This window comes from Ranitomeya variabilis, chromosome 4 (genome assembly GCF_051348905.1).
Source record: "Ranitomeya variabilis isolate aRanVar5 chromosome 4, aRanVar5.hap1, whole genome shotgun sequence".
Lineage (NCBI taxonomy): Eukaryota > Metazoa > Chordata > Amphibia > Anura > Dendrobatidae > Ranitomeya > Ranitomeya variabilis.
The window spans coordinates 472920779-472933227 of NC_135235.1; the positions used below are offsets into that span (position 1 = coordinate 472920779).

Consider the following 12449-nt stretch of genomic DNA (forward strand, 5'->3'; position numbering starts at 1 on the left):
TAGATAAAAAGGAGTTTTTGATAACTTTCCAAAATAGGTGTATCTCCGAGGAAACAGCCCACATGTGAGGTCAGTCAAACTGGGAGTCCCTAAGTTTATGGCCGAACCATAAAACAGGAACATCCATTTTGGGAGGCATTCAGAGCCGGAGAGACAGCTAGACACCATGCTGGGGTGCTGAATCATTCCCTTGGGAACTCTCCCCTTTATCGACACATCATACCTGTGACTGAGAGTAAGTTCATACCTTTATCCCTTTTATTTTATGACTGTTTGTACATATTTTCATTTTGTCTCATTTGTAATATCTTTTGTAATTTTTGTAAACACTGCCTATTTTTGCTAGAGTAAACTTATAAATTTGCTAGCATCATTCTTTTGGCTCTATGATTGAACCGACACTTACTCTGTGCAAATTCACAGTACCTGGAGTTGGTTTCTGACCCAATATAGGCTTGGTAACGGACTGGCTGAGGAACCGGTGGCAGCATAGCTATCTGGTGCTATTGGTGGATCCTGGCAGTTATGGACAGGAGGGTTATATATGTACTTCCAGGCCTGGGACTAGGGATATATATACCGCCCTCACTGCAGAGTGCCCCTATAACCAGCACGTGACAAGGCTGCCTCTCCGGCAACTACTTATCCTAGGTGTAATTCCCTGACTGACCTGAGGGAACGTGGGGCGCCAGAGAGCTGCAAAGTTTAGGACTGGAACTGAAAAGTAAAAGTGGGTTTTCCCTGACAATTGTGGAAAACCTGGACACAAAGAGAATTTGCAGACTCCCTTCTAGACCTACAGGAGAGCATGATAATTCCTCTCCTCCCTCTTTTCCAGCAGAGGAGTCAGGATCTCACTAGGAAAATGGCAAACCAGAGCCAGTACCTGCGTGTGTAATGTCCCTCAGTAATAAAGAAACTAATCTCAGAAGTCGTCTGCAGATATGGGGTACCTGAGACCATAGAGAGTGACAAAGGCACCCACTTTTCCAGGAGAAGTAGTGCAGTAAATTTTGTCAGCCCTGGGAGTGGAACAGGGCTTTCATACTTGGTAATATCCACAAAGTAGTGGTAGAGTAGAGAGATTGAATGGGGCCCTGAAACTAAGAATCCAAAAAGCCATAGACAGACCAAGAACATAATTCTTGCCTCTTGCATTCTTCTCAATTAGGTATGCTCCTAATAAGACAGACCTCTGCCCATATGAGATGTTGTTTAAGTCAGCCTCTAGGCTAGGGTTGTATTTTCCACCGCAGCTCCAGATACAACATGATAGGCTGTCCTCTTATGTTATTGCACTTACTAAACACTTGCCTGACCTATACTCTCGGTCTCGAGTTTACTATTCTCTTCCAGATCCAGATTCTTTTAAAGGGAGCCACCACCCCCTGCAGCCCAGAGACTGGGTGGTGGTCAAAAGACAAGTCAGGAGACCCCTTGAGCATCAATTTGACGGACCCTTCCAAGTTCTGCTGACAACTGTGACTGGTGTAAATCTCGAGGGAAAGCCCAACTGGATCCACACCTCACACTGCAAGAAGACAGTTTAGCCCAAGAAAGCCACCAAATGATGTGGACGCACAACCTGTGCCTTATCCTTTTTGCCTTGATAAATGGGGGCTATGTCGCAAGAGAGAAAGAATGGGGAGCCAGGTACCACTTTCTGGTTTAATACCGGAGACCCTGTAGTCAGTTATAAATTTAACCTGTGTAATAAAAGTATACATGTGTCAACTCTGGCAATTTTGGCTGTGGGTCTGATTGTGAGTCCTAGAGTATGGTGGGATGGAACACTGGGGAAGACTGGGACTACAACCCTTCCGTAGTCCGAGGAAACACAAACAGCAAGGGTAGAAGCCTCCTTACTAGAATGACTCTGTTACAACCAGAATATGTGTCCAAACAATGTACATTAGGGTCCTGTCTTCCACTATGCTAGATGATAGAGAACCCCTGTGTTAAGGACGCTAGACTATATGTGATGGGCATAAAAATCCCTGGGGGCACTTGTTGTGAGTTCCGTTCTCGGACTCCCTCCTGTGGTCATGAATGGTACTTTGGTTAGTTCTGCTCTTGGACTCCCTCTGGTGGCTTTGAGCGGAACTGATGGTCACTGAGGTTGGCTTTGTCAGCTGCTCTCGTTTATTCTATGCTGGCTTCCCTATTTAACTCCACTCAGATCGTTACTTCATGCCAGCTGTCGTTGTTTCAGTATTGGTTCGGATCTCTCTTGGACTTCTCTGAGGACCTGTCTGCTCCAGCAGAAGCTAAGTCTTTGCTAGTTCATTTTTTGTTACTGCTTCCTGAATATATTTCTTAGTACTGCTATTTCTGGTCCAGCTTGCTATTATGATGTTCCCTTGCTAGCTGGAAGCTCTGGGGTGCAGAGTGGCACCTCCACACCGTGAGTCGGTGTGGGGAGTCTTTTTGCTTACTCTGCGTGGCTTTTTGTAGTCTTTTGTGCTGACCGCATAGATACCTTTTCTATCCTCTGACTAAATTAGTGTAGTCTGGCCTCCTTGGCTAAAACCTGTTTCATTCCTGTGTTTGTGACTTTCCTCTTAACTCACAGTCAATATATGTGGGGGGCTGCCTTTACCTTTGGGGAATTTCTCTGAGGCAAGGTTAGGCTTCTACTTCTATCTTTAGGGATAGTTAGCTCTTAGGCTGTGAAGAGGCGTCTAGGGAGAGTTAGGTACGCTCCACGGCTATTTCTAGTGTGTATGATAGGAGTAGTGTTTGCGGTCAGCAGAGTTCCCACTTTCCCAGAGCTTGTTCCGATTTCTAGTTTACTCATCAGGTCATTCCGGGTGCTCCTAACCACCAGGTCCATAACAGGCACTGACCAATTAGGACACTTTTATCTTAAGGATATGAGGGACTGACCTATTCTAAACAAAACCGAGACTCCGCAACCTAATACTTCCAAATACTCATTCCTAGTGCATCTAACCTATGAAGATTATCTATCTGTGGAGACAGGATACTCTGAGACCAATTGTTGGTTAGAATGGTGTAGCGCAGCGGTATCTACACTGTGCAGTGATGAGGCAGTGACCCAGCAAAGTTCAAAACAAAACGTCTTTTAATGTCCAACTCACAGAAATACACAGCACACGATATCCCCCGGATCACAGCCGGGAACCATATCCTCTGGATTGCAGCCGATAAACACGCCAGTCCACCACCGTGACCAGTTGCCGTGGGTGACTGCACCGCTGTGTACGCCGTGGGTGCCAGGCCTTTCAACTCTGCTTTCCTGTGTTGCCTCACAGGAGGTGGAGCTCTGCAGAGCCTTCCGCTCTGCACTCTTGCAAAACAAAACTGACACACCTAACCCTCTGCTTCAGGGGATTTTACAAGGAACCTATGGCTGTAGGCCACATGGAAAATCCGTCCAGGAAGGAAACTGGCCTGCCCCCCTACCATCCAATAGTCCATTTAAAAAAAAAAACCCAGAGCAGGTTTTCTTAAATCTGCCTTGAGCAAATAGCTTGCCCAAGACCAACACTTACTTTTATTTTGCATTGCAATCACAGCTATGCCTGTGACTGCAATGCACTCCCATGGCCTCAATACGCCTCCATGTGCATCTTGCAGGGACACATAGCGACCCTCACATGTGACACCGGTCACTGCCTCACAATGGGTAAACTACTCTGCATTCATCATGAGCAAGAGTGATTGTATAGTTTGTGCCCTTGCCCTTGCTAGACCTCATCTAGACACAGTGCCCTTCCCTATAAGCAACCAGACAAACCCCATTGCTTTCTCCTGACTAATTCAGCTATTTTCTGCTACAGAAGGACAAAATACTTCAGAGTGTAATCTGCTCCAGCAGTTGTATCCGCCATAAACACTGTAGATATAAAGGCCAAAGTAGTTAGCCTCTATCCTGGGAATTACATGTGTTTCCAGAGTTTAACGGTACCATTTACCTAAATCATTTAGGTTCCTCATATTGCAGTCCCACCACTAACTTTTTATGAGGCCATGCCCTCCTGAATTGCTATATTCCTCTTGTATAATAACAAGTCTATGCTTACGTTCCAGTGATGTCTCCCAGGGCTCATGGAATACGGTATAACTTTCTGGTCACTGGGGGTCTGACTGCTATGGCCCCCACTGAACTCTAGATCTGAAGGTCCCTGGCTGAATGAGCAATCAGAAAGTTATTCCCTATCCTTTGGATATGAGATAACTTTTAAAGTAGAGAACACCCCTTTAACGTCAAATAGGGTACTATTACTTTCTAGAATGCATACAAAAAGTCTCTTGGGAGCACATGGGGGTAAAATTACTTTCTGTAGTGTATACAGTGGTCATTATTACTACATAGCGGGCAGACGAAAAGCATTATTATTATGTGGGAGCACAGTAATCTGGGGTAACTGAGAAGACCACTATTACTGCATGGGTTACTATTATTGTCTGTCTGGGAATTCGTGGGAGAGTGATACAAATGTGAGAGGTTAAATGTGCCTGTGTTGCAATCCGTTGTTGTTATGGCCAGAGAGAGAAGATAAGACAAGTGACCGACTCCCATCAGAAAGTACGTCACCTGTGAGTCACGATCTATAACCATACTGTAGTCTTATACTGTCTCCAGAACTTATTGTGCCACTGTATGGCCCTGAAAGATGATATATATATATTTTTATTTAGGAACAGTTTGATGGTACAGTCTAGTCATCATGCAGCGGTAGGGATGTAGTGGTATTGGCAATATTGGTCTTATGACGTTGTGTTTTGTTCAGTAGAAATATGCTAATATTATTTATTCATTAGTAATAACGGTCTTTGTATTTATAAAATAGTCCTGGTATAGGGGCAACAGTGTTATATAATAAATATATACAGTATGTATACATTTTTTTAAGTGGTGGCAGGTTGGGGCATATGAAGAGACATATTCCTTTGGTCTTGTGCCCCTGACATTTTAAAAACCCAAGCCACACCCCTGAGGAACGAGGTGATAAGATATTTTTATATAAATATGTAAATGTCTCTTTGTAACATTTCTGGTAATGTATTCTTATTTGCAGACCATATAGAAAACACAAAGTCCCGTTTGTTTAGTACATTCATATATAGCATGTGCATTGCACCACCTTACTTGACAGGTATGCCCCTTGCTACAGAATATGCTGAATATTCCACCCTGGAAATTCCATCCAAATTCCAGTCTTCTGGAAAATCTCACCCATTCAGACCAGTCAGAACAATTTCTGCACAGACAATACGAGCCGAAAATATTGGGGTTCTACAAAGTGGGATTTTCTTCCAAGTACACAATGAAGGAGTGAAGTGCAGAGCGAAGAAATTTCTGTTGTCACGGTGAAAGTACAGTTGGATCAGCAGTTTTGTTCTTGCACAATTGCCTTAAACAAAAACACCCCATGATGACACCAACATATGTAGGTACACCCAACCAAATGGTCCACTCTCTCACCTTATCTCTATCCCATCTCAGGTCTTGCATCTCTTTACTAAGGAAGGTTATTTTCTCTTGCAGATCAGGTAGATTCCTGGCAAGGTCATCTAGGAGAAGGGAGGACACCAGATCAGATAACTGTATAACTTCCTACTATCCATGTCATGTGGTGGTGACTGATGATGTATCAATGTCGATTGACAGGTTAAAGTCACAGTTTTATTTCCTGCAGATCTACCAGTTATCTGAATGCTAAGCTCTCTATAACTCCGCCCACAACACTGATTGGCTTTCTGAGTACACAATGCATAGGCAGAAAGCTGGCAATTAGTGGTGGGTTATATAAGCCTCTTGAATAAGGATGACTGTATGGCAGCAGGTTTATCAGTCCCCTGGTGATAGTCTCCCGCCCATAAAATTAATTTAATGAAAACTACAGCAAAGTAAGTGACACTCCACTGGAATCAGGGTCTCGGTCTCTTTTTCTAAATTCTGCTGCTCTCAGGTAAGGTGTCAAAAACGAACTGACAGATTCCCATTAACAAACACTTTATATTTTATTTAAAGTATCTGCATTACCTGTATTTTTCTGTAGAAGTCCCAGTTCACTACGGTCCGCCTTGCCTTTCTCCAGGCCTTCTATTCTTGTATGAAGCACTGCATACTCCTGAGAAGTGGCTCCAGGTGACCCTGGGGCAGCAGTCCTATCCATGCCAGTCATCGTGGGGTTAATCTCAGTATTGTGAGGTACAGGGGCCGCAGGGGCAGCGTGGGTTAGGTCTCTCTCATGCTGCTCTCCTGACATCTCTATCTCAGTGTCCTTCAATGTAGTTGTTGTCATACCATCCTGAGCAACATGTGGGGTCTCTACAAGGAGAGCAGGGTCTTCAGCCTGAAGGGACCCTTGTGTCAGAGACTCTGTCATCTGGGACGTGGTCAATATGGGTCCATCAGAAATTATGACCTCAGTAACATGACCAGGACTTGAAATAGGAGTAGATTCTACTGAATATGATGTCTTAGAATTCTGGTGACATAAGGAAAGTTACAAAACAGTGAGATAATTTCCATATAGTGTAAATTCAAGCCCTGTCTTGACTTCATGCATAATAGAATAAGACAATAATGACTATGGTGCATATCATATATACAGTATTTTGCGTATACGTCAACGATTAGTAAAGAGCGGTTTATTTTCCCATCCAGAATAATTACCTTATTTTCTGGGCTTCCTGTCGCACTCTTGCGCAGTACTTTCAATTTTTCTTCTAGATCATTCTACAGTAAGATTAAAAAACAAGATAAATATTTTAACCTATACCAGAAATAACATCTTATGTTCATCTTAAGTATTTTTTTTATTGATAACCTATCTTCAAGATCTTTAAGCTACTGCAGAGATCGAAAATTGAAGACCTGGATTATACATCACAATCCAGGTACAGTACCTGATCAAGACCAACAGGCCATGTAGCATTATTTGGCTACTGTTCGGAGCGCTGCATGTCTTAGGGTGCAGGAGATCAAGAACAGTAAATTAGGTGTAGAGAAATACCCTTAGGCTGTGTGCGTTTTTTATGCATTTCTGCCACATTTTTTGCCGCAGCGGAAAGGCATAAAAATCCTATGGGATTCCGCAGTTGCTGTGCCCATGCTGTGGATTTTCCCGCTGCGGAATCGCATGGCCGTAAAATCTGCAGCATGTTTATTATTTCTGTGGAATCACGGCGATTCTGCTGCAATAGGATAGCATTGAAACACTCACTTTACGCATGTGGCTATGCCCACCATGTGTAAAGTGAGCGCTTCATCTGTGGATGGTACCCGGGTCTGGAGGAGAGGAGACTCTCTTCCAGGCCCTTGGGAACCATATTTCTGTAAAAAATAAAAAAAAATAATTAAAATTAAAAATAGGAATATACTTACCTTCTGATGGCCCCCGGAGTCCTCCCGCCTCTCAGCGATGCACGTGGCCGCTACCGTTCCCAGTGATGCATTGCGCGAATCACCTGGTATGACATCACGGTCACGTGACCGTGAAGTCACAAAAGGTCCTTCGCGCAAAGCATCCCTGGGAACCGAAAGTACCAGGAGTGCTGCTGAGGAGATCTGGGGCTATCAGAAGGTGAGAATAATCATATTTTTTTTTATTTTTATTTTATTATTTTTAACATTCTATCTTTTACTATTGGTGCTGCATAGGCAGCATCAATAGTAAAAAGTTGGTCACACTTGTCAAGCACTATGCTTGACAAGTATGACCAACCTGTCAATCACTTTTCCAAGCGATGCTTCAAATCACTTGAAAAACGCAAGCATTCTGCAACCTAAAAACGCTTGCAAAACGCTTGACTTTTGCGGGAAAACGCATGCAAATTCCATGCGTTTTACCCGTGGCAGGGAGTTGCAGACATGCTGTGGACATTTCCGCAGCATTTCTGCAATGTGGGCACATAGCCTGACAGGAAATAATTTTTTACACTGAACAATTACATTAATCAGCTTAGATTTTTTTTTTTTTATAATCCTTTTCAAATCAAGGATTACTGCAGTATAATATAGTAGTGTTTCTTATAAAAAGTAGGAACAGCATGAATATTACACAGTTACCTTGGAGTATGTGCACACAGGTCAAATATGCAGTGGATGGGAAATCTGCAGTCTTACCATGCCAACATTGTGGATTTTTTTGCTAAATCTTTAATTGCGCTAGAATGCTATATACACATATTCTTTTTTTTTCAGCTTATCACAGCACAGTAGTGTTAGTGTAACTACAAATTGTTGCTTGGTTAATATATGGCAGTGGAAATGAACCAAAATAAACTGCTTAGCGCATGGTGCTGGTCAATATATGTAAAGGCTGGCCTATCCAGTAAAAGACCAGGCTGGCAGACAATTTGTGTGGCAAGCAGAGTTTGTGGCATGTGTTTTGGTTTCCAATTTGTGTGGCAAGCAGAGTAGCATCTGTTAGAAGGGGAATGTACGGGCTGAGTGACATGAAAGAGGGATGGATACAGGCTAAATGTATAAAAGGTAAAGGAGTGTATGAGATGAAATACTAATTGTCCAAAGGGTTGAATTTGCTGAATGAGTGGCAGGTAAAGGGTTTATGGGCTAGAGAAACAGCACACAAGAGAGTCTTTGGGCTGGATAAGTTCACATGCAACTGCCAGATGCAGCAAAACAACCCCAAAATATGTTTTAACCACCACCATATCTGACTGTAGGTACTGTGTTCTTTTTTTGTAGGCCCCATTCCATTTTCAGTAAACATTAGAATGATGTGCTTTACCAAAAAGCTCTATCTTAGGCTACTTTCACACTAGCGTCGGGAAAGACCCGTCGCTGTGCGTCGGGCCGACGTTCCCGACGCTAGCGTGGTCTCCGCCGCACAACGGGGGCAGCGGATGTATTTTTCCAACGCATCCGCTGCCGCATTGTGAGGTGCGGGGAAGTGCGGGGAGGTGGGGGCGGAGTTCCGGCCGCGCATGCGCGGTCGGAAAAAGCGGACCGTCGTGAGCAAAAAACGTTACATGTAACGTTTTTTTCTCCCGGCGGTCCGCTACCACACGCCCAAGCGTCGCAAAACGGACGCGACGTTTGGCAATGCGTCGCAAATGCGTCGCTAATGTTAGTCTATGACGAAAAAACGTATCCAGCAAGAACTTTTGCTGGATGCGTATTTTCGGCAAAACGACGCATTTGCGACGTATTGCAGTTAACGCTAGTGTGAAAGTAGCCTTAGTCTCATCTATCCACAAGACGCTTTCCCAGATGGATTTTGGTTTACGTACATTTTGACAAACTGCAGTCCAGCTTTTTTATGTCTCTGTGTCAGCAGTGGCGTCCTTCCGAGTCTGCTGCCAAAGTGTCTCATTTCAGTCAAATGTTGACCAATTGTTTGCGCTAATACTGATGCACCCTGAGCCTACAGAACAGCTTGAAATTCAACTTGAACTTGATTGGGGCTGCTTACCTACTATCCAGACTATCCTGCGTTGCAACCTTTCTGCCTTCCGCGTGCAGTAAGATTAGCTACACTGCCTTTGATTGTAAACTTCTTGATTATGTTTTGCACCATGGACAAAAGAACATCAAGAGCTTTGGAGATGGACTTGTAAGCTTGAGATTGTTGTTATTTTTCAACAATTTTGGTTCTCAAGTACTCACAGTTCTCATTTCCTCTGTCTGCTCCCCATGTTAAGTGTGGCATACACAGACATACAATGCAAAGACTGAGTCAACTTCTCTTGTTAGCAGGTTTCAGGCGTGATTTTCATATCGCCAACACCTGTTCCTTGTCACAGGTGAGTTTGAACAAGCATCAGATGGGTGAAACAAAGTTGCTTAAGCACAATTTTTGCAAGGTGCCAATAATTTTGTCTGGGCCATTTTTGGAGTTTTGTGTGAAATTATGTCCAATTGGTCTTTTTGTCTCTGTTTTTTTGTGTTGTTCTAATATACACACAGGAAGTAAACATGTGTATAACAAAACGTGTAATTGCAATAAATTTCTGGGAGAAACACAATTTTTTGGAACAATTTCAATGGTGCCAACACTTTCCGCCATGACTGTACATGCTGGATCAGCAAGTTTTAGCAAGCTGATTGGGGGGGATGCAAATACAGGGTTATTTTAAGAAAAGTTGAAGTTTGGATTAGCTCATGAATCACCATATTACAAAATGTAAGGCCTTCTGTGTATCTTGCTGATTTTCCTTGGCCACTACAATTATTATATGTCACTAACCATTGCTGCAGTACCGGTCACTTTCTGTGTCTGATCTTCTATCCCACGCTGTGAATGTTTTAGGGTGTTAACCACTTGCATGAGGTCCTGCAGCATTGACATGGCCTAAAATTAAAAAAAAAAACTGAACATCAGGATCAGTGGTAACACAAAGTTCTTTATATTGACTTAGTGGAGCTTTTCATTATTGATGCCTTGGATATGACACAGTTTAGCTATACACAGTGCAGCAGATTCAATAGTCTCCAGAATATTTTTACTTTATATGTGATAAATTTGGTGCATCTTACTCCAGCGCACTCTTCATCAAGACTGGTGTACAAAATGCCAGTCTTGAAGAATCAGAATCTCTTTCCTCGCTGAAGGAAACTCTAGTCATTGATCTGTATGTAGTAAGGATTGTAGGTTTTGTCATTTGTACTAGTGACAACAGATATGCTGTTCAGAAAACAATCTTATAAAGCTTTGTTGTTGAATCAGTAAAGCAGAGTACACAAGCAGACATTTCTGAATTTTATAAGAATACATTTTGCCATCACACAATTTTCATATGGCATCACACATATTTTCTGATCAGTGATATGTGGTCTACACTGGTGATTACTGGAGTTGACATATTCTGGTCATATGTTCTTCAAACAGAACCTCCAGAACCTGATCAGAGATATGTGGTCTACACTGGTGATCACTGGATATGACATATTCTGGTCAGTATTGTCTTCTTCATACAGGACCCCCAGGATCTGATCAGGGATATGTGGTCTACACTGGTGACTACTGGAGATGACATATTCTAGTCAGTATTGTCTTCTTCATACAGGACCCACAGGACCTGATCAGTGATATGTGGTCTACACGGGTGATTACTGGAGATGACATATTCTGGTCAGTATTGTCTTCTTCATACAGGACCCCCAGGATCTGATCAGGGATATGTGGTCTACACTGGTGATTACTGGAGATGACATATTCTGGTCAGTATTGTCTTCTTCATACAGGACCCCCAGGACCTGATCAGTGATATGTGGTCTACACTGGTGATTACTGGATATGACATATTCTAGTCAGTATTGTCTTCTTCATACAGGACCCCCAGAACCTGATCAGTGATATGTGGTCTACACTGGCGATTACTGGAGATGGCATATTCTGGTCAGTATTGTCTTCTTCATACAGGACCCCCAGGATCTAATCAGTGATATGTGGTCTACACTGGTGACTACTGGAGATGACATATTCTGGTCAGTATTGTCTTCTTCATACAGGACCCCCAGAACCTGATCAGTGATATGTGGTCTATGACATATTCCGGTCTGAACCCCAAGACCCAGTAAGGTGATGGACATCCATTACCTTGCTCACTCCTTCCTCATTCACCTCCAGTCTCTTCTTCAGCTGCAGTATCTGCCACATGTCCTCCACAGCACCACTTCCCCTTTCCTGTCCAGATTTACTAATTTCAATAAGATCTAACCCAGAAGGCAAGGTGTTTAATGCCTCTAGCTGCTTCTCCAAGTGCAGGATCCTGTGTTCCATCCTGTCCACCTGCCCATTCTTCTCTTTCAGCACCAGGACTCCACCTGATGGTGGGTGCTGTCTGGTGCCACATGGGAGCTGTACACTAACATTCTGGATCTGTAGGTGCTTGATGAAGGCATGAAGAAGAGTGTGCAGTGCAGTGAAATTCACTGCCCCGACTTCTGGGGTCCCAATGGCCAAATTGGCCAAGTCAGATAGATGGATTTGCTCCATGTTTTCCATACTACATTCTCCAATCTATTTGAACTCTGACTGTTCAAAACATTGTTCTATAATCAGAACACTCCAGAAAACCACACCCACTAGTGACATCATAAACAGCTGGCTCTGCCTACAACACTTCCAAACACAATTAATGCAAATTATATATATATATATATTATATACATACATATTTACACACATACTACATGAACAAATTTTTATTAGGACTCACCTCTTTATCAATGGTTCAGCCCCATTGTTCCAGGCATATAGAATCCAGCCCCTCGCCATTCAGTCTGCCTTTGCAAGCATTTCTGAAAGAATGGGTTGTTCTATAGAGATCACTGAATATGAGCATGGTTCTGTTGTTCAATGCCATTAACCTCCATTTCATTAAATTTCTTTTCCCCTAAATATTCTATAATCAACTGTGAGGATATTATTGAAAACAAAGGATTTTTAAGAAAGAGTTGACATGTCCAGCACTGAGGCACATCTACTATATAATTGTCTAAGGGT

General features: G+C 42.9%; 1 protein-coding gene across 2 annotated transcripts in view; it reads right to left on the bottom strand.

Annotated features, from left to right (window-relative positions):
• LOC143765279 (glutamine-rich protein 2-like) overlaps positions 1-12000 on the bottom strand; it is a 45817-nt gene extending 33817 nt beyond the window's left edge. For both annotated transcript variants that reach the window (XM_077251771.1, XM_077251770.1), the window contains exons 1-5: positions 11541-12000; positions 10188-10292; positions 6650-6712; positions 6014-6461; positions 5453-5541 (exon numbers count right to left, since the gene is read on the bottom strand). In XM_077251771.1, coding sequence (XP_077107886.1) covers positions 5453-5541; positions 6014-6461; positions 6650-6712; positions 10188-10292; positions 11541-11948 — 1113 coding nt within the window. In that variant the 5' untranslated portion in view covers positions 11949-12000. The remainder of the gene's footprint in view (positions 1-5452; positions 5542-6013; positions 6462-6649; positions 6713-10187; positions 10293-11540) is intronic.
• Between the last annotated feature and the right edge of the window lie 449 nt (positions 12001-12449).